Here is a 23,710-nt window from a genome sequence, read left to right as displayed (position 1 = left end):
CTCGGTCTTGGAAGGAGTTTTCCTTCTGGCTACCGATGATACAGCTCCTCGCGTGGTTGTTCCTGCCAGTTTACGAACGGAGGTCCTCACGTTATTACATGCGGGCCACTGGGGTGTTTCCCGTACTAAAACCTTGGCTCACAGACATGTGTACTGGCACGGTATTGACAGAGAAATTGAGCACTTGGTGGCTGCCTGTTCCCAGTGTGCGAGCCAACAGGCATCTCCCAGGGCAGCGTTCTCTTCCTGGCCGCCAGCAACCCAAGCATGGGAACGTGTTCACATCGATTTTGCGGGCCCGTTTCTCAATGGCTTTTGGCTCATTGTCATTGATGCTTATTCCCAATTCCCATATGTGGTTCGCTGCTCCTCAAGCACTTCAGAAGTTGCAATCCAGGCACTAGCAAAAATCTTTTCTGTGGAAGGTCTGCCAATCACCCTGGTCTCGGACAATGGACCGCAGTTTATTTCGCAGACCTTCCAGGATTTTTATAGGCACTTCGGTATTCGGCACGTTTGCTCTCCTCCCTTCCATCCACAATCGAATGGGGAAGCTGAGCGCATGGTGTGCACATTTAAGACTCAGATGAAAAAGTATGTGCACGAATTTCCTGCGGAGGAGGCATTGACGTTTTTCCTGACTGCATACCGGACCACACCAATGGGCGAACGCAGCCCCGCAGAGCTCCTCCATGGGCGCCAACCTAGGACTCTGCTGCACCTCCTCCGGCCCGGTCCTCGCCAGTCTTCGCAAAACAGAGTACCTGGCTTTCCACTGGGTATGTCGGTCTGGGCGCATGGATTTGGTCGCAATCCACGTTGGATACCGGCGGTGGTCATGCACCGAAATGGCCGCCGGCTCTGTACCTTGCAGGCAGGGGACCAGGTGGTACATCGTCACCAAAATCAGCTACGTCCACGTTTGGGCACCCACCCTACGACCTCTCGGACACCGGCTTCCTCATTGCCGGCACCCGTGTTGGTTTCTCAGGGGACGTTACCTCCTCTCCCCGCTGTGACTCTGCCGCACTGCGATGGTTCTCAGCCTTGGCAGCCTCCAGTAGCTCCAGCACTGGCATCGCCATCGTTCGAGATGACCCAGCGAGAGCCGGCCCCCCTCGCAGGCCCGGTCTCTCAGGAGGCTGGTTCACCTGTGGTCGTCTCTTCCCCATCGTCCTCGCCACTGGGTCTTGCCCCTCCCGAGGTGGCACAGGATCCAGAGTTCGGCAGCTTGTCGCCCGTTCTGTCCTGGGCTCCGGTGGTGGGACGACGGCGGCCTCTTCGTATGGGTCACTTCCAGCCATATTTGAAGGTTCCGGCTCGAGGATTGGCAGATCCCCTCGACTCCGGCCTTCCCATGGATGTGGAGGTCATCGCTCCTGCCCGACGCTCCACCTTCCGACGCAGTGGATCACAGTGGCTTCACCCTCTGAAGGAGGAGGAGTGCAGTAGTCACGAGAAAGATTGCGGGAGCCGCACATCAGCACGGTGCGTCACGGACGGTAGTTGCCACAAGTAGAGTCCCGTCCACCATAGGGCACGCGAGAATTCAGACGCGACCTCTGCCGGCGTAACAACAACAACAACAACAACAACAACAACTCAGGCAGCATGGGCCGTGCCCAGTCAGTTAACATCGAGCATGCCTAGGGCACAGTCCCGGTCTACGCCAAGTGAAGTGCAACGTAAACGTGAACAGTGTTAGTACACTTTGGTTCTTGCGATCTGCCCAACACCATTTTGTTCTTTCCAATTGTAGTTTTGTCAGTTCACCTGAAATCTCTTAACCCCTTCTATTTATCATTTCTGTTGGAAATTTGTGGTTATTAAGAAAAAGAATAATAATTTCTCTATGTTCTCTGCATGTGGTATTAAGTCAAACTGCTATCTGAATTTCTCGGATCCACTGTCCTAAGATTTCTCATCACAAGTTATTGTAAAATCCTGTTTCCTAACAGTCACAACATGTGAAAGAAGTGGGAGATTCTCTTCTTCTTCTTCTTCTTCTTGGAGCTGGTGATTGTGTAATTGGTCAGTTGTGGAGGATTCTCCAGACTCATTTGACCCGGTGTTTTTTATGTATACAAATTGTGATGCGTATTGTTTTAGTTTTGAGGATGACCTGTTCTTTCATATTTTGTTTGTATCAGGGTTTCGCTAGCACAAATGGTTTCCGGGAGAGTTACAGTTTGGTAGTGTTAGGGTTATACTGTCTGTTGACAAGCATTCCTTGTTGTTGACCAGGACAGAAATTGAGCTATATTCATTATATTGGTTCTCTTTTTCCACCTTTCTTTCTCACTTAAACTATGCTTGATGACTTTTCCAAGATATACGAAGGGCATTCAATAAGTCCAATGAAGTTTCGTGGGTTCGTCTCAACTGCACAGACTTGTGTTGGCGTGGTGAAGTAGTAGTTCGTTAGCATTTTTGTGGCAGATGAACACGCTGAAGTGTTTGTTTCAGTTTCCTGAGGGTAACCCAGCACAGTTCCAAGTCGATCGTATTATCATGAGGGAGGACGTCAAACTGAATAATCCCTTCAGAGTCCCAGAAGACTGTAGCCGTGACTTTTCATCTGAGGGTGCAGCTTTGAACTTTTTCTTCGGAGGAGAGGTGGTTTGACACAACTCCGTGGGAGGGTGCACAGGTTTGCCTGACGTTGTGATGAATGACATCCCGCCCGAGTCACTGTGTGTGTGTGTGTGTGTGTGTGTGTGTGTGTGTGTGTTCAGTGCCAGGTCTCCACAGACCTTCTGCGAGCTCCTGTGAATATCTGCAATGCTGCGGTTCTCCGCCAAAAGAAATCGAGTGAAAGCTCTCTGCTTGGGACACACCTGCATTACAGATGCCTTTTTTAAAGGTATGTATACGCTGCCACCTATCAGAATTTCTTGTAGCTATAGGGCTGAAGTTGGCATATTCTATGATGTCCCACAACAAATTCCGCATTTTTTCAACTGAAATGGGCCGAGAAAAAAATTGGTTGCATTACTTACTGAAAACCCCTCGTAAATTGTAGAACTATGTTAATTTTTTATGTTTCTGAAGAGTTAATTATATACAGTTTTCTCAGATAATATTTGTAATCTTATTTTAAGGCAATTTTTTGGAGACTGGTAATCTGCACACAAACTTCTTCCATGTCATCTGGAAACCCCAATCAGTTTGTTATTATTGAATGTGTCCCTCCAGTTTTGATTTTAGGTATGGTTTCTTTTTGCCAAATCTTCGTGATGTAGTGCTGTCTAATATCAGAAAATAAGACAAGAAGATACTTTTTCGTACATTGTTTCATTTATTGAAATATCTCTTAGTGGAAGGGTAGTTGGGTCAGCTTATGGCATCTGAGCTGCCCCTCAGAGTTTTAGTGTTCTGTATTACATAATTCTCGTGGTACGAGTGTAGAGGCATAAGCCTAGTTTACTTCTCTCTCAAAACCATTATTGCGAAACTATTTCTGTAGATGACTGTCTATATTGTGGCCCCAGTGTACACTTCATTTTCAACATTTTATGACTACTGAAGCACCGTTTTCATCTGTGAGATGAAAATTTTGACAGTTATATTTGTGGTGGTGGAGGTGAGGCTTGTCTGCATTTTTGCGAACAGAGACTTTTGTTCCGTGTCCCTGTAGTATCCGTGCCGTGTTCCAAATTCCTCAATTGCTGTGGTTGTTACAGATGTTTGTCATACCACTTATAAGGTAAATTATAAGTTACTTTGACACACTTTTCTAGTTGTGCATGTTAAATTTTCTGTTTCCACTGGTAGCTCCAAATTATATTTGTTGGATGGCTTCTGTATTTACAGATCTCTGCTTTTAGTAAAGTTGATCTCCTCAGGATGGCTTCATATTATCCTGAGAGCATCAGCAGAAGTTTCCAAATGCAGATATGGATTGTCATTAATTTTAGATGTGTTATTTCTTACGCAGTTATCTTAAAAAGTAATTCTGACATTGTCAACCCTTCAATTCTTGTATTATGACGACTCATCCCGAGTGCCGCTCTGCAGGGCACATCATTCTTGTAAAGATTATCATTAGCATCTGACAAGCAACTCGCATAGTGTAACTGCAACATAGTTCTGTCTCATGAAAGTTTGGGTACCTCAAAAACAAATAGTTTCACCAACAAGTTTCCCCACTATGGGTCGCACGTGTGCAGTGGTGAGCGGCACACTTTCCAAACTCCGTTTCTCAATGTAATGCTTCTGTGTAACTAGGCTTTACATTCTTTATTTTGTGTTGCAGCCCATGGAAGGACCCATCATTCTTCAGGAACCGTGATCGCAGCCGGGACGATGAGAACCGCAGCAAGCCATATTACGGCATCGGCAAGCTGGGCCGGCTGCCCAACTCGTGGCTGGTTGCCTTCCTGTTTGCTGTAACTGCTGTCGGTGTTGCTCTGCAAGCTGTAGCTATCAGGTTATTGAGCCAGTTCCGTGCTCCTGAAATAAGCATTTCCTAACACTGATCACTGATATTTACATTGTCGAGAGGGAGGGAGGGGATGAGAGAGAGGGAGACAGTAGCGTGCTCCTGTACCTAAGTAACTATGTGTGTTTTTTATGTATTAGTGTGTGTGTTTGAGGGGTGCTTCCCCCTCCCCCCTATCAACCCCCAAATTGGAGCTGTGTCTGTACATTGACAAGTTTCAACATGCATGGGCAGCAATTTAGTCTTTACCACATGTGTAATGCACTCAGCTGGGATGCAGAAACTGTGAAACTCCTTCACATCCCCTGGAAAACAAAATGAAGGGGTGTGTGTGTGTGTGTGTGTGTGTGTGTGTGTGTGTGTGTGTGTGTGTGTGTCACTTGGTGTTTCCCAATGTAATGCAAGTAGCAAACTTCTCAATGGTTTATCAGTTTTCATGAAACTTATCATTACTTAAGAATACAGTTAAAGCTCAAAAAATAGTCATACACTAAAGTGCCATCATTTGTAGCTGGTTATGTAATTCTAGAAGTCATTCCTTGTTTGTGATCCTCATAAATTTCTTATGTTACAACATAATGTATAGTTTACATTGCAATACAGGAACAGTGGCATAGTTAGGAATCGGTGTTAAACTGTATGTTCTCCTATAGCTACCTCGGTAAGTCAGTTCAAAAGTCAGAGGAAGGCAATGGCATACTGTGTACAACAGGACCACATGTAGGAAAACATTTTTAAAGGATCTTCTGATTGAGGATTGCTTTACCTTAAAGGCTATCTTGTACCTAGTTACCTTGTATATTTACCGAAATAAAATGATCACTGAAATACAATTTTGCAGCTGCTGGCTGCCATCAGGCAGAATACTTGGGGATTTCGAATTTAATGTCTTATGATCATTGGTGGCATCCTTTTATAGGCTTTTTCACCGGAATATAAAATTCGTTCCTGAACCCTAGTCAGAGATCCACAGTTTATATGGAAATCATTTGGACTGTGAATTTCACAATTCACTTTCAATTCACTCGTATTATTAACTGTGAATACCAGGATGGAATGTAACAATACAAGAGAAGGAAAGTTGCTACTCACCATATAGCAGAGGTGCTGAGCTGCGATGGGCACAATAAAGAGATTCACACAATCATAGCTTTCGGCCATTAAGGCCTCTGTCAGTAGTCTTTCGTCTACCGCTGATGAAGGCCTTAATGGCCGAGAGCTATGATTGTGTGAATCTCTTTATTGTGCCTATCGCGGCTCAGTATCTCCACTATATGGTGAGTAGCAACTTTCCTTCTCTCGTATTGTTACATTCCATCCTGGATTTTTCATTGTTTTTTGCCTGACGGCTTTTCTTTGATCCTAACTCTGTGCTGTTTACCTTTGTAACTACTTTCTTTTGCGTCACTATACTCAATGTCCATCCTTCTTTCTTTTCTTTCCTGTGTTTCTCTTGTTGCCTTACGAATCGCACTGCATGCACTACTTATGAGCCACACTGTATCGACGGACTCGGCCGTGCGCAACAGATGGAGTTAAGAACATGCTGATTGCTGGTGCAGCATCTTATGTCCCACATTACTCCCGCCGATATAATTAAGCCTATACCTTCAAATTGATCACACTCCCTGTGCCATTTTCCGTATTTTTGTGTGTTATCTCCCACACTTTTACTGCTGACAAAGGCCTTAATGGCCGAAAGCTATGATTGTGTGAATCTATTTATTGTGCCTATCGCGGCTCAGCACCTTTGCTGTATGGTGAGTATCAACTTTCCTTCTCTCATATTGTAACTGTGAATGCCATCTGATAGTAAGTACATTGACACCTGAACATAAAGCCAGCCTCACATGGGATGTGAAAGCAAATGTGGGCATGCAACTGGATTAGTTTTGCAATATCACAGTTCACATTGTGGAGCAATTGTAAATGTAACTGGTAGAATAAGGTACATCAGATTTTTGCTGCATTGAGTGTGTCTCCAGTGAGCTGCAGTGTTGCTTATTACATCACAAGTGGGACTTGGGAGATGACATTTTGGATCAATTATTTCTAGTTGAAACCAATATCTGTTTTTATATTTTAACAGGTGTGCTATGAATATGTGCTGTTTCAAGTCATTGGCAAACTTTAGCTGTCTCGAAAATGTGTTATTTTTAGTACCATTTGTGCAGAGAACCTGTCGATGGTTAATAGCTTTTTGAATTACAACTTTTGTACCATGGAAGTAAGCCTCTTCAGAACACCATTTCATTGAAGACTTATCAAAAGTGCATCATTTTTGGTATGATCTGTTACTGTTAAATTACAGATAACAGCATATTGGTAGTTGAAGCCTTTAGGACATTGTAAGATTTAAAAAATAGACTTGAATAACATCTGTCAGTGGCAGTTTAGTGGTTGCGCGCACTGTCTCTTAATTGAAGAGTCGCTGTTCATGTTCTATTCTGAGCAAATATCTTTTTTAATTCACCCTAATGTTTTCTGCAATATGCTTCAGCATTGATATAATGCAGAAATAAGAAGAAACAATGGACCAGTGAATTGCAAGACTGCTGTCCACCTCCTTGGATGATTCATCTGCAGTTTGGTACAAGATATACTGCTCACAGAAAACATGGCTAGTATGTGGACACAGGAGCAAATGTGAATTTTAATAGACCCAGCGGAAGAGGACCAGTATTTGTATAACGTTTAAAGTAACATAAGCAGGTGTCCTCTACCAGCAATTCACTGCTCTATCTATTGATGTGTCCAGAACAACCTTACACATGTCTGTCACCATAAAGCAGACCATGACCCAGAACTTGTAAATATGTGAAAAATGTTATGATGCAGCAGTTATTGTAATCAGAGAGTGTATGATGACTTTGTGCTGTTGCTAAGTATAACAATTTTCACTGGTAGTGCCTTTTATTACTAACAACATTTGGTGAATTTAATTATATGCCTAAATACTTTCAGTCTACATATTACAGATTCACTTTCTTATTACTTCCCTTAAAGAGTTAGAATCTACAATTATTGTAGCTCTATATTACAAGATACCAGCAACACCCCATACATAAAAATTTACTTTCTTGTAAGCAACTTACTTTTAAATGAAGTATATTGGATCCTCACTGTAAAGGAAAAACAGTGGCGATACTAAACAGGAGTATATTTAATTTCATAGTGATGGCAAATTATATAAATATATGATGTTACTTATTTCGTCAGCTTTAAACAGTATTGTACTTAACATCGATCCTTATGCTAGTGTACTCTTTGTGGTTTTATGTGTCACCATTCACTGTCGGTTGCTCTCCCCTGTGCAGGCACTCGATGACACTGCGCCGAAGCGCTCTGGATGAGGCGAGTGCACGCCACAGCGTGCTTCACACAAAGATGCAGGAGCAGGCGCACGACGCCGGCAACCACAACAACCTGCGCATGATGCACTCGCGTCTCGGTGGCACCAGTGCGGGTTTTGCACTCCTAATGAAGGATGGCAATCGGGAGCCGGCAGAAAAGCAACCGGTGGAAAAGCCGCCATCACCCATCAAAGTTGTGGATGATCTTCCAGCAGTGGATGCGAAAGCAGCTTCAATTGGCTGAAGGTAAAATATTTCTTAGTGTCCTCCATCAAGCTATTTGTTACGTGCAGGCTAGCAACTAGTCTGGAAAACCTCAAAATATTGATATTTTTTTAGTGTTCTCAACTTTTCAATTAAGCTTAATTCTTTCTGATTGTATATCATTAATTTTGTTAAGGTTTGTAGGTTCACCTCATATGGGGAAGAATAAGGTGACCGCGGCTGGGTCTGTTTGGAACAGTAGGTGTCCCCCCTCCACTCTGTTTAAGTCATCTCCTCTTATTCTCACTTTCCTTCACTCTAACAGATCAGTCTGTCAGTCTCTTGCCTCCTATTGTCACTTCATGGGCCTCTCTCTATATCCTGCCAACTTCCATTCTTTTAACATGCCCACAGCATCTGTTGTTGCTTGCACAGGCTTTTATTTCACACTTTCTTTCACTGCCTCCTCCTTACTTTATCTGTTCCAGTAAGTCCTATTCTGCTTCTTTGACATTTCATCTCACAAGCCTGTACCTTGGTTACCTGCCTTCTCTTCGTTACCCACGTTTCTGATGCATATGTATTGGAGTGTAGTATGCTTGGTACAACACTTGTTTGCTTTTTGGTGGTACATGCTTGTTCCAGAAGAGGCTTCTTATACTCTGGAGGAAACCATGGGCTTGTCTTCTCTTTCACTGATCTCCTTGTCATTCCTCCTACTGTCCTCTGTTGGTACTCGAAAATTTCCACATTTTTCAGTACTTGCCGTCTGATACTTACATCTGTTATTACTCCCATTTCACCATCACTCCACACTTCTTTGCATTAAATTTCAATCCATACTGTCCCAGTACTTCCCATTTTCCCACACCATTAAATAATCTGTGTACACCTTTGCTTTCATATTTTCATCTCTTATACACACTAACACTCCTTTCATTATCTCATCCATTGTTGTTGTGGTCTTCAGTCCTGAGACTGGTTTGATTTGATTTGATTTATTTCGTGTTCCATAGGTCAACTGTGTTGAATACACAAGGACGTGGAACGAGTCAGTTTTTTACAAATACAGTCTGATAATCTTATAGCATATACAGAAATTTGAGTACATAATTATATAAAAACTTATACAGTAAATTCTTTGGGCAGCAATATAGAAAAAGAAAATACATATTTTCTTAGAATTATTAAAACACTACAGAAAACAGATACGGAGCACACACAGATACAGATCTCGGGTTAAATAAAATTCGTAGTGGCATTATGTCAGCTTATATTATATAATATTAAAATATTACAATTTATTTAGTTAAAAATTCATCTAGACTGTAAAAAGCTTTTTCTAGCAGAAATATTTTTAGTGCTTTCTTAAACTCGCTATTGTTATGAATCTTTGTCTTTATTTCGGGAGGAAGAGCATTGAAGAGTTTTGCTCCAGTGTAATGGACACCCTTTTGTGCCAAGCTCAAATTTCTGAGTTCACTGTGTATGTCATTCTTCCTCCGTGTGTTATGCTCATGATAATTACTATTTGGTTGAAATATATCTATATTTTTACAAACAAAACACATGAGAGAAAAAATATATTGGCATGTAGTTGTGTATATTTTAAGATTACGAAAACTATTTCTACAAGAGTCTCTTGGGCGCAATCTACATATAATTCTTAAAGCTCGCTTCTGTGCAATGAACACTTTCCTTGCTAATGGCTGGTTGCCCCAAAAAATAATTCCGTACTCAATGAGACAATGAAAATAGCCATAATAGGCCACTTTTGCAGTGTTAGGTTCAACACATGTAGTGACAACCCGTAAAGCATAGGTAGCAGAGCTAAGCCTCTTACAGAGATCAATAATATGTGAAGACCAGTTCATTTTCTTGTCAATGTGCACTCCAAGAAATTTTGTTGTTTCCATTCTGACTATTGGTTGATTACCACATGTCACACTTATCTCTCTCTCTTTTTCTGTTTTTGTACAGAATTGAATAAAGCTGGTCTTACTGGAATTTAATGAGAGACCATTCACCTTGAACCAATTAACCATATCTGAGAGTATGTGATTACTGAGTTCCTCAAGATAGTTGACTGTTCTACTGCTCATAAAAATTGTGGTATCATCAGCAAATAATGTAAATTTACACGGCAGGCTTGTACATGATGGTAGATCATTTATAAAAATCAGGAATAATAGTGGCCCAAGAATTGAGCCCTGGGGCACTCCACATGTAATGGAACTCCATTCAGAATCTGAGGAAGTGTCACATACTCCACCCGAGCTATTCAACACAACTTTTTGTTTTCTGTCTTGGAGGTACGACTGTAGCCAATTGCCTGCAACACCACTTATTCCTACTAATTTTGCTTTTTGCAAGAGAATCTGGTGATCAACACAGTCAAACGCTTTGGATAAATCGCAGAAGACACCAAGTGCTAGCATTTTTTCATTAAGGGTTTCTAGAACTTCATTTGCAAGTGCGTAGACTGCGTCTTCTGTTGAACGGCCCTTTTGAAAGCCAAACTGGCTTTTGCTGAGAACTCCATTCTTCATGAGATGATCAGTAATTCTTACATGTATTAGCTTTTCTAGAATTTTGGAGAAAGCTGTCAGCAAAGAGATAGGTCGATAGTTAGTTAGTTCAGCTTTATCCTCCTTTTTGTACAGGGGCTTCACAATGGCATACTTAAGTCTACTGGGAACAACACCTTTCTGAAGGGAAGCATTGAAAATATGACAGAGAATGTCCCTTATCCACACACAAGAATATTTCAATAAATTACTAGATATATTATCAACCCCTGCAGAATTCGTACTTTTTAGAGACATGATGATTTTTTGAATTTCTTCTACAGTGACAGGATTAAGGTGCATTTCTGAAATTGTGTTAGAATATACAGCTTGACAAAGAGTTACAGCTTCATCAACATCGGGCTTGCAACCAATCTGTTGAGATACTGATAGGAAGTGTTTATTAAAAATCTCAGCCACCCTTTTGGGGTTATCTATTAGGATACCTTCATATCTGATATTATTTATATCTTCTTTACTTGATGCATCTCTTCCTGTTTCTTTTTTTACAATGCTCAAAATTGCTTTTATTTTATTATTAGAATTATCTATTTTCTTCTCATAATAAAGGGCTTTTGATTTCTGTATTAGTTTCTTCAAAATTTTACAGTATATTCTATAGTGTTCCCATTTTTCTACATCTTTACAGAATCTTATTGCAGCATAAGTTTCCCTTTTGGTTTTACATGACTGTTTTATACCTTTTGTAATCCAAGGCTTGCTTACAGAATTGGAAGCACTGTTTCTGACCCATTTCTTGGGAAATATTTCTTCAAAAAGAGCACAGAATTCATTTATAAAACAGTTAAATTTAGTATCAACATCATCATGGCTATATACTAAAGACCAATCCATTTGCTGCAACCTGTGGTTGAAAGTTCCTTTCGCCTTTTCATTAATTACTCTTATGACTTTCCATCGAGGAAATTCTTTTTTGAACAGATTAACGTCATAAATAGTGAGAATTTGTCCATCATGATCTGAAAGCCCACTTATAACCTGCCTGACAATATAATTCTGATGTCTATTTACATCTAAAAAAACGTTGTCTATCATAGTTTGGCACTCGGATGTAATTCTTGTTGGGAAATTTATTACTGAAGTCAGATTGAGTAAGTTCATCACAATCTCAAAGTCTATTTTATTCTTATTTTCTGTCAAAAAGTTTATATTAAAATCACCTAATACTACAATATCCTTCGCTTTTGAAAGTAACCATGACAGAAGGAGTTCCATTGAATGCAGAAAAGTTTTTATGTCACCTGAAGCAGCCCTGTAGACAGCCAACACTATTATTGGATTGAATTTAGTTGTTATTTCTGTGGCACATGCCTCAAATTGTTGTTCCACACAATATTTCTTAATATCTATAGCTTTGTATGCTACACTATCCTTAACATAAATTGCTACTCCACCTTTATCTTTACTTTCCCTACAGTAGTATGTTACTAAAGTATAACTTGCTATAGATGGCAAGGCACATTTATCAGTAACATGGTGCTCAGTTAAGCACAAAATCTGGGCATTATTTATACTGTCCTTTTCACTAATGTTAATAAGGAGTTGATCTATTTTGTTTAAGAGGCCCCTTATATTTTGATGAAAGAAAGAGATGCCTTCCTCTTGCTTTTTCATTCTATTAGTGCTGTTACCTGACTGAGAATCCATTGGAGTCTGCCTTGAGACAGGAGAGAGGAGACACCTGACACTACCTACTGTTGTCCCTTCTTTTTCTTCGGGCCCACACATAAAAAATCGTTGAGATGAGAAGGAGGCTCAGCATTTCTTCTATCCAACAACCTTCTATTTGTTGTTGTTGATGGTGGTGCTGTTTCTGACACTTCAAATGTTGGTTCTACCACTACTGCTGTGTTTCCTTGTGAACTTGGAGTCTTCTCGTTTTTGTTATTTTCGTCTAAAATAATACTTGGCTGATGAGGAACAGTAGTTCTTTTGTTGTTGAAATCGATGTCCACTGTTCTTTCTGTTAAAATTTGGTCTTTTTTTACATGTTTTGCTGCTGCTGATGAAGTTTCTAATGAATTTTTTTGAAGTGTTTTCGTAATGGAGTCAGGCGATGGCAATGCAATTATCGTTTTGGTTTTGAATTTGTTTTGGTGGTTTTTTATTACCCTGGTTATCAGGCTTGTCAGATATTTTTTCCCCAAGCCATTCAGGTGAAGTCCGTGTTGCGTGTGGAATCTACGTCCAATACTGCTTATATCAACGCATTTCACGTTTTTAAAATGTTTGCAGATTTTTGCAAACTGACTGTTGACACTTTCTATTTCCCTGTTAACACATGACCATCTTACAAGATCATAGCGATGAGGAATATTGACAAGTATTACGTCAGTGTGAGTGAGGTTCCTCAGACACTGTTTAAGATCGCGCGTTGCACTCAATGTTTCATTTTTGTAGACATCGTTTGCGCCTCCCATAAGTACAACGAAGTCTTTATCATGCAGATTTTTTGCCTCTGCGGATTCGGTCATTTTTTTAATTTCGCTAAGTGGGGCTCCCGGTTTCACTATACCACACGAAAATGTTTCAGTTGTTTCTTTTAGTTTACTAGGAAGTCCACGACCATGGCTGTCTGAAAACACAAACAGTTTCCTGTTATTGGAGTTCACAATTTGCGAATCGTTTTGTATTGTTTTACCACACACTTCGACACAATTTTTGGTCGGCACATTTATATTGACCTCCTTCAGAGTTGTTTGCGTCAGTAAATTTTCTTCTCTTACCTTATTCCCCAAAGTGCCATTTTGCTTTTCCCAACGTTCATGCGAACTGTAAGTTGCATTTTCACTATCGGCGATCGAAAGTACTTGAAATGTGTTTTCGTGCACAAAGCTTGCGTAACTTTCGCAGGTTTTCCGAATTTGCACTTTGGACTTGCTGTTTTTGCACTTTACATTTGACCACTTTTCCGTAACGGACGAACTATCTCGCACAAGTTTTAGCATGTTCAGTTCACTATTTTCTTGTTGTATTTTCGAAATGTCCGTTTTCAAACTGCCGATTATGAACTGTAAGCTCGTTATGCGTTCATTCAGTTTCTTGATTTCGTCTTTACAATTTTCACACGATTTCTTTTTTACGGCAAAATTTAAGTTTTTCTGGAAGGACACTTGCTTAACTTTTACTGTAGCCGCCATCTTGATGACATGCAGCTCTCCATGCTACTCTATCCTGTGCAAGCTTCTTCATCTCCCAGTACCTACTGCAACCTACATCCTTCTGAATCTGCTTAGTGTATTCATCTCTTGGTCTCCCTCTACGATTTTTACCCTCCACGCTGCCCTCCAATACTAAATTGGTGATCCCTTGATGCCTCAGAACATGTCCTACCAACCGATCCCTTCTTCTGGTCAAGTTGTGCCACAAACTTCTCTTCTCCCCAATCCTATTCAATACTTCCTCATTAGTTATGTGATCTACCCATCTTATCTTCAGCATTCTTCTGTAGCACCACATTTCGAAAGCTTCTATTCTCTTCTTGTCCAAACTGTTTATCGTCCATGTTTCACTTCCATACATGGCTACACTCCATACAAATACTTTCAGAAACGACTTCCTGACACTTAAATCTATACTCGATGTTAACAAATTTCTCTTCTTCAGAAACGATTTCCTTGCCATTGCCAGTCTACATTTTATATCACCTCTACTTCGACCATCGTCAGTTATTTTACTCCCTAAATAGCAAAACTCCTTTACTACTTTAAGAGTGTCATTTCCTAATCTAATTCCCTCAGCATCACCCGATTTAATTTGACTACATTCCATTATCCTTGTTTTGCTTTTGTTGATGTTCATCTTATATCCTCCTTTCAAGACACTGTCCATTCCGTTCAACTGCTCTTCCAAGTCCTTTGCTGTCTCTGACAGAATTACAATGTCATCGGCGAACCTCAAAGTTTTTACTTCTTCTCCATGAATTTTAATACCTACTCCGAATTTTTCTTTTGTTTCCTTTACTGCTTGCTCAATATACAGATTGAATAACATCGGGGAGAGGTTACAACCCTGTCTCACTCCTTTCCCAACCACTGCTTCCCTTTCATGCCCCTCGACTCTTATAACTGCCATCTGGTTTCTGTACAAATTGTAAATAGCCTTTCGCTCCCTGTATTTTACCCCTGCCACCTTTAGAATTTGAAAGAGAGTATTCCAGTCAACATTGTCAAAAGCTTTCTCTAAGTCTACAAATGCTAGAAACGTAGGTTTGCCTTTCCTTAATCTAGCTTCTAAGATAAGTCATAAGGTTAGTATTGCCTCACGTGTTCCAACATTTCTACGGAATCCAAACTGATCTTCCCCGAGGTCCGCTTCTACCAGTTTTTCCATTCGTCTGTAAAGAATTCGCGTTAGTATTTTGCAGCTGTGACTTATTAAACTGATAGTTCGGTAATTTTCACATCTGTCAACACCTGCTTTCTTTGGGATTGGAATTATTATATTCTTCTTGAAGTCTGTGGGTATTTCACCTGTCTCATACATCTTGCTCACCAGATGGTAGAGTTTTGTCAGGACTGGCTCTCCCAAGGCCGTCAGTAGTTCTAATGGAATGTTGTCTACTCCCGGGGCCTTGTTTCGACTCAGGTCTTTCAGTGCTCTGTCAAACTCTTCACGCAGTATCGTATCTCCCATTTCATCTTCATCTACATCCTCTTCCATTTCCATAATATTGTCCTTAAGTACATCGCCCTTGTATAAACCCTCTATATACTCCTTCCACCTTTCTGCTTTCGCTTCTTTGCTTAGAACTGGGTTGCCATCTGAGCTCTTGGTATTCATACAAGTGGTTCTCTTCTCTCCAAAGGTCTCTTTAATTTTCCTGTAGGCAGTATCTATCTTACCCCTAGTGAGACAAGCCTCTACATCCTTACATTTGTCCTCTAGCCATCCCTGCTTAGCCATTTTGCACTTCCTGTCGATCTCATTTTTGAGACGTTTGTATTCCTTTTTGCCTGCTTCATTTACTGCATTTTTATACTTTCTCCTTTCATCAATTAAATTCAATATTTCTTCTGTTACCCAAGGATTTCTATTAGCCCTCGTCTTTTTACCTACTTGATCATCTGCTGCTTTCACTACTTCATCCCTCAGAGCTACCCATTCTTCTTCTACTGTATTTCTTTCCCCCATTCCTGTCAATTGTTCCCTTATGCTCTCCCTGAAACTCTCTACAACCTCTCGTTCTTTCAGTTTATCCAGGTCCCATCTCCTTAAATTGCCACCTTTTTGCAGTTTCTTCAGTTTCAATCTGCAGTTCATAACCAAGAGATTGTGGTCAGAATCCATATCTGCCCCTGGAAATGTCTTACAATTTAAAACCTGGTTCCTAAATCTCTGTCTTACCATTATATAATCTATCTGATACCTTTCAGTATCTCCAGGATTCTTCCAGGTATACAACCTTCTTTTATGATTCTTGAACCAAGTGTTAGCTATGATTAAGTTATGCTCTGTGCAAAATTCTACAAGGCGGCTTCCTCTTTCGTTTCTTCCCCCCAATCCATATTCACCTACTATGTTTCCTTCTCTCCCTTTTCCTACTGACGAATTCCAGTCACCCATTACTATTAAATTTTCGTCTCCCTTCACTACCTGAATAATTTCTTTTATCTCGTCATACATTTCATCAATTTCTTCATCATCTGCAGAGCTAGTTGGCATATAAACTTGTACTACTGTAGTAGGCACGGGCTTTGTGTCTATCTTGGCCACAATAATGCGTTCACTATGCTGTTTGTAGTAGCTAATCCGCACTCCTATTTTTTTATTCATTATTAAACCTACTCCTGCATTACCCCTATTTGATTTTGTATTTATAACCCTGTAATCACCTGACCAAAAGTCTTGTTCCTCTTGCCACCGAACTTCACTAATTCCCACTATATCTAACTTTAACCTATCCATTTCCCTTTTTAAATTTTCTAACCTACCTGCCCGATTAAGGGATCTGACATTCCACGCTCCGATCCGTAGAACGCCAGTTTTCTTTCTCCTGACAACGATGTCCTCCTGAGTAGTCCCCGCCCGGAGATCCGAATGGCGGACTATTTTACCTCTGGAATATTTTACCCAAGAGGACGCCATCATCATTTAATCATACAGTAAAGCTGCATGTCCTCGGGAAAAATTACGGCAGTAGTTTCCCCTTGCTTTCAGCCGTTCGCAGTACCAGCACAGCAAGGCCATTTTGGTTAATGTTACAAGGCCAGATCAGTCAATCATCCAGACTGTTGCCCCTGCAACTACTGAAAAGGCTGCTGCCCCTCTTCAGGAACCACATGTTTGTCTGGCCTCTCAACAGATACCCCTCCGTTGTGGTTGCACCTACGGTACGGCCATCTGTATCGCTGAGGCACGCAAGCCTCCCCACCAACGGCAAGGTCCATGGTTCATGGGGGGGGTACATCTCATCCATGATGATTATGAAAAGTAGAAGAGGTAGTGCAATCCCTTGTTTCAGCCCATTTTTCTGTTCAGACTATTGTCTTCTCTCCTATTTTTATGCCACTCTCACTCCCATGTTACATTTCCTGTATTCTTCTAATAGTCAGCCATCAGATTTCCCATATATTGCCTTTTTTATACCATGATCTGCCTTCTCAATGTACAGGTTTATACACTATCATTTAAATTTAAAATTAAATGTAGTCCACACAAATATACTTAAAGATTGCTTTCAGGTAATTGCAATAAATGTCTAATCTACTTTCAGTTAGTAGATCATTCTGTTTTTCAAAATGTCAGAAGGCTGCTTCGCTAATGCATCTTGGTGAACTGTTTTGAAACTAGAGATAATCATTCCTCACTTAAGACATTTCATGATTTTTTTTCATTAAACAAAATATTACTATTATTAATCATTAATTAATGTAGCCAACTCCTCAATGTTACTGCACATGTTCATCTACATAAGTGATGAATGTGTGGTGTGAGTGAATTCGCTGCCTGCTTCCCCTTCCACTCCCCCCATTTCCACTCCAGTGGTGAAGCAGAAAACAAGGTAGTTGACACAAAAAAAATATGTATTCTAACAAACTGCAAGGTACACAATGCATTCCATTCAGCAGTTTGCCTGTCCAAGACACGCCCACTCATCACGATGTAAAGGTAAGTGCACAAACAGTTCCTGACAGTAAGCAGTCTGTTGGTGGATTTTCGAGGTCCAGACCCATTTTCCATTGCCCTGGTTGACCTATCCACATGAGAATGTAGCACTAGATACCACCAAAGTGCTGAAAATGAGTGAGATAACTGGAAAAATCAGGGGAAAGACTTGGTTGGTGTTCTGACATACTATAGGACATGTTGGACTACATGTTGACATTAGAATATGTTCAGGGTAATTTTGTTACAAATCTGAGTGTCTCCTTCAGAAACAATCAGTTCTGGAGCCACATAAGGACAGGTAAAGAGGTTCTTTGAATTGTTATCTCTTTGTCAATCTTCCATGGTTACCACTGGCACTGCCCAGCCTCTGGAATCTCCATTACTGTTGATGGATTGTCGAGGTCCAGACCCATTTTCCATTGTCTCATTGTGAGTGTTACAGATTGTAACATGCATGTGAGAATTTGTCATTAACATAAAAGCAAAGGTGGGTTTCCAATTTTAAAAAGTAGGGGAACTGTGCACAAGTATTAATGTTTTGTAGATCAGCATTGAATATCTGGTCTTCATTTTTCTTTTTTCTAATTTGCTGTTGTGCTTAAAAGTCAACAATAAGCATAGTGTGATTAGTGTTCAGTTCAAATTTCTATCTTGAAGCTATACTTGTAAAGATTTCTCATATGTTCAATGTTATCACGCAGTGTAGATGTAGAGTAACACGGCATGACATGGACTGGTGATGGACAATGGTAATATAGGTGTTTCCAGGGGGTGACAAGAGCTTATAACTTACTGAAATGTTGATAAAACTATAAATATTTTATGTTGACAGTGTTGGTCATCTGTCATGGATTCAGGAACTGCAGCCATATTTACTATCTATAATTAGACTGTTGATTTCAGCCAAATTCAGCTCATTTTGTATTCCCCAACTGCAATGACTAATTATTCTGAAATGTTCTGTTTAAGTATAATATGTTATTGAAAAGTACCCTCTGCTGTGCAATGCAAACATTGTCATGTTATCTGTCTTGCAACATGCACATTAATGTTTACATTGCAAGGCAGAGGCCAAGTTTGTTGTAACACAAACAACAATAATAATAATAATAATAATAATAAGACATTTAATAATCAAACACAACCCCTAAAACAATCTAGTTTGAGGACATCATATTTCTTATTGTTCTGAATAGGTCACTTTGCAATTTATAAAATGTTATGTTCAACAATGTTTACATTTTAATTTGTTTTAACATATACAAAACAGTTTTTTTTTAACATATACAAAACAGTTTTTTTTTATCTTGGATTGCTTGAGACTTGCCTAACTCTATGATGTTGAAATAATTACAGAGCATTTTCCATGAGGGTAAAGAACCAACTTAGAGAATAAAGTTGAATACCTCTCAAGTTATTCTTTTAATTTGGTAGTAGGAACAGCAGACTGATTCTTTAGATTATGGCCTGGGCTAGCTTCAGCTCAACTTGAAGAGTATTTTTTTCCATCTTAACACTGTTCTGTGACTGTTTGAAATACAACCTTTCAGAATGTTTAATCACTGCAATGGTGATACACACCACCATCAAAAAATGGTTGGAATTTCACCAAAATCAAATGTCAAATTAAAAATAAGTACCACTGGGAACTATAGAATACAGTTTCCAACGAAACTGTAAATCTTAGCTGAACTTGGAATAAATAATGAGTAAATGGAATGACATCTCAAATTTTGTGTGTGCCCATGAAAAGTAGTAAAACTTGCTCTCACAGAACTCTACAACAGAAGTTGGTTCAGAGAAAGTTGGAATTTCAGCCAGGAATACCTGAAAATCTCACGAACGTCTTTTTAACGAAACAGTCACAGCCCTGGAATGATTGCTTTGAAATTTAGTTCTCCCCCCCCCCCCCCCCCCCCCCTCACAGTATGAAATCAGTATTCAGGTGCACAACTGAAATATTTTGTTACACTAAACTAAGGTTCAACAGAGATTAGTCTGTCAAGTTTGGGAAATACAAATCATTAAAACATGGGCATACATATAAGTAAGGTACAAAAAGCTTGTTACAAAAACTCACTTAATATTGGCTAACATGGATAATCTGATGTCAATTTAGGATCAGACTATAAAGAACTCATAAAAAGATTAAGTTAAAAAATATTTTTTTTTCGTTTTTTGAAATTTATCTGGTGTGCGACAGTTGATGTAACAATATGAAATATCACAAACTGTGTATAGTGTATGTGATAATTATTACAACTTATTAATAACTTAGAGCAAATTAATTTAATTTATATTCAAAGCTAGAAGTGAGAAACAATACAAAAGATGTACTTTTTATCATTTGATGTTCATGCATGCCTGTTGGGTTGGCTAATTAAATTGCAGTTACTGAATCTGCCTTTTTTTTTCTACTGATAGTTATTTTTCAGATCCGGATATGGTCTAATGCCTGATGTCACAGTGCCCTGCTGATGATTCCTTTTATTTATGCTTGAAGCACAGAAATTTTAAATGAAGATTTATTTTTCTAAGTCTTTTATGTAAAGATGTTGAAATATTAGTTGTTAATTCTTTTGCTGTTATGTCACTGCAAGATACATGAAACTGAAACCTAGTACAATGAACTGTGATAATTTTGTATGTGAAAAGCAATAGGTAAAATTTTTAGTTTGCTCAAAATATTGATATCTTACTCTGATGTAAACAAGAAATTACTTAGTGCAGCTACATGTAACAGTAAGGATACTTACACATGAAAGAAATTATGATTATTACAGTTGTACAGTGCGACTCTCTCTGTTACTAATGCTCAGACATCTTGTCTCTTTACTACTGCTAAGTAGTGAAGAAGGCTGTGATACTGTATATATTCATCCCATTTTCCCTCTCTTTAATCTCTGTATGGCTGTCTAGGTTTTAAGATTTCCATAGTTTCCGTAAACAGCATGACAATCACCAGGATGGTGTCTTTGGAAAGTACCGGCTAGTGCCCTTCCTCAATCCAAGCTTGTGTTACATCTACATACATACTCCGTAAGCCACCATATGGTGTGTGTGGTGGAGGTATCCTGTATGACCACTAGTCATTTCCTTTCCTATTTCACTTGCAAATGTAGTGAAGGAAAAACTCTCTGTAAGTCTCCCATCATTCTGCAGTCGGCCTCAAACAGCAGTTCTCTAAATTTGTCTTCCCTCCAGTGATTCCCATCTGAGTTCCCAAATCATCTCCATAATACTTGCATGTTGTTCGAACCTACTGGTAACAAATCTAGCTCTTGACTTTTTTGCCCATGTAACACCATAATTCTTTTCTCTTTTGCTGCCATTGTTGAGCTATCCAGATTTACATTATCTGTGATTTCCCTAAACTGTGTTGGGTAAATGCCAGAATGGTACCTTCCGAAAAGACATTGCAAATGTCCTTTGTTGTTCCTTTCTAATCCAATCTTGTGCTCTGTCTATTAATAATCCTGTTGTTAATGGGAAATTAAGATCTAATCTCACTTCCCTTTTATGATTACTGCAGATGCATTTTTTGTTGTAAAGCATGATGTTTAACACTGTTGCAGATATTTGTAAGCAATCTTGTTGGTATGATGTCATAAATGCAGAAGACTACCTATGATCATGTTTAAATATCAGTACTACATAATTTTTAGGTTAAAAGAAAGAAGGAATATCCATGTAATATTAGTCTTCAAAATTGTACACTTATTGTCGGTACGTAAGTAGTTCTTAGTTAGATTGATTCCAAGTTTTGTTTGAGAAAGCTATTACACTACAAGGAGTACTTACCTCCATGAGGTAAAATTAAAAGTTTCATCAACCCAAAGGTTGGTTTGAGCATCACGAAGTTTTAGTAGGTGTGATCCTACTGGAGATTGAGGAGAAGTTGTTGCCTGGTTTGTGCGAACACCCATCCATTGGCTAAACGATGCTTACTATTTAAAGTGGATTCTGACCTGTAGTGGCACTCAGCATTTTTTACACCAGGAGTGAAAGGAATGATAAGTTTTGTAGGACTGACCATGGACCTGACACCTTCAGATTGCGATGCCCGACCCAGTTCTCTCCATATACGGATCAGTTTTTGTCTATAAATGATTGAGGGTGGCGATTGGACTTGTAATTATAGTGGGCAGACACTCAAATGCAGTAAGACCTCAGTGTTTATTTCACTAAATGCTCTAAGCATTAATTTTGAGTAGCTACTGTGATGGTGTTATTTGTAATTTTTGTAAGAAACGTCTTTACACAGGATTGACCACTGTCTGAAAATGAGTTTTTACACTGAGGTTATCATGTAATTTTTAATGTGAAGAACTTCTTGAACTGATAGTTGGTTCAATGCAATGTAACAAGAACAATTTACTGCACTTTTGTTGAAACATAAATTTACTTTGTCATACATCATGAATCAGTAAAATCATATGTTCTGAACACCACAGTAATAATCTGTCTTTTTGTAATGAAAATGTGCACAATACCTTTTGTTGTCTTCTTCTACATCTGCTTTTATTATGCTTTTCATTTTAATAAAATAGCTGGTACTTTTTACACAGTCTGATGCTTTGTTTAATATGGCAATAAGAATATTAAGCACTGTATACATGGCTACGTGTAACCTGCTTATGATCTGAAAATGTTGCTGATTAAATATCACAGTATGTGAAAAGGACTCACTAAACATCTACTGAAATAGTAAAACTGTGATAAAGCTCGTTGCTTTTAAATGCTTAACTTGTACAATAGGGCAACAAATCATGACTTTTACAATAGGTCCATCACTATGAAAAATACAATATAGTGAACTTCACAGAAATAAATACTTCAGTCCTTTTGTGATGATGAGCAATGTATTGCAACCTCTGACCAGATTTTGCTACCGATGGATGGTTTAGCAGCTTTTACATAGTGCCTTCCAAGTCTCAATTCCCTTCGTAATATTTGGCTGGTACAGTGGGTAATGCTGCAACATGTCTGCCGCCTCCGCAGCAAATGACGGCTTCCCACTGGCCCTCATAATAACATTACCACTTCTGCTTGGTTGACAAATAGCTGCTGAATACTGTAGAATTAAGTGTAACAATAATTCCCCATCCATCTGAGGCAGTTTAACAATGATTATGCTCATTTTAACCACCGCATAATGCAGTACAGTGGCTTCCAAGGAGCACCACATGCTACTTCACAACCCTTCCAACTCACAAAGAGCACTGTTCTGGAACTTTGTCACAATGTTTGCCCCGCCTTATCCTTCTGCAGGGAAGTCCCTTTAGATTTTAACTTAAACCTGCAGCCATGACTCATTACAGCTTTAATTAACAAAGGTTCATAATACTTTAAAAACTAAGATCTACTTAACAATATATAGATATCTTTATTTATTTACACGAATTGGCCAACTAAGGACTGCGTTACAAATTCTATTTCATGTTCACTTTTTTCTGTCTCTTCTCTCGAGCTGCTCTTCTGCTTGCTGCCATTTCTGCCATATGTTCAGCTGTTAGTTTCCTGTTGATCTTTGGTTTTGGAGCTTCGTGAAAAACCTCGAATTCAGTTATTGCCTTTCTGTACTCGTCCCTATTCATTGCATCCATTTTTGTTACTCCAAGTTCACCGAGGGTTTTATTCCTTGCAACCAAGACTTGGGTGTTTTCCTCTGTTTAATTATATTGAAGATTTTCTTCCTTAATTTGCCATCATCCATTCTCACCAGATGACCGAGGAACATCAGCCTTCTCTTACTCATTTCCATTGTGACTGGTTTAATAGATTGGTAGATCTTCTCATTGCTCATCTTTACCCTTTCTTCATCAATTTTGTTGTGTCCACCAGGAATCTTCCTCAGAATTACTCTTTCTCGAGCTCTCTGTTCTTGAGGGACAGAGTTTCTGCTGCATATTAAACTTCTGTTCTCATCACTGTATTGTAGTGTAATAACTTTGCATTTTTATTGTACAGCTTCTGTGTTAAGATGTGTGCCCTCCTAAGTTTAGCTACTCGAA

The 23,710-nt window shown here is 39.4% G+C and overlaps 1 protein-coding gene across 2 annotated transcripts in view; it reads left to right on the top strand.

Annotated features, from left to right (window-relative positions):
• The window catches only part of LOC126424799 (dnaJ-like protein 60), a 38,454-nt gene extending 16,195 nt beyond the window's left edge, over nucleotides 1–22,259 (top strand). Inside the window, exons 4-6 of one of the 2 annotated variants that reach the window (XM_050087587.1) lie at nucleotides 4,256–4,429; nucleotides 7,759–8,040; nucleotides 20,121–22,259. In XM_050087587.1, coding sequence (XP_049943544.1) covers nucleotides 4,256–4,429; nucleotides 7,759–8,038 — 454 coding nt within the window. In that variant the 3' untranslated portion in view covers nucleotides 8,039–8,040; nucleotides 20,121–22,259. The remainder of the gene's footprint in view (nucleotides 1–4,255; nucleotides 4,430–7,758; nucleotides 8,041–20,120) is intronic. The other variant, XM_050087586.1, reaches the window with a different exon arrangement.
• Nucleotides 22,260–23,710: the final 1,451 nt, after the last annotated feature.

This window comes from Schistocerca serialis, chromosome 10 (genome assembly GCF_023864345.2).
Source record: "Schistocerca serialis cubense isolate TAMUIC-IGC-003099 chromosome 10, iqSchSeri2.2, whole genome shotgun sequence".
In the NCBI taxonomy this organism is placed as follows: Eukaryota; Metazoa; Arthropoda; class Insecta; order Orthoptera; family Acrididae; genus Schistocerca; species Schistocerca serialis.
Note: the sequence above shows the minus strand (reverse complement) of the source record. Positions and strands in the feature narration are given on the sequence as shown.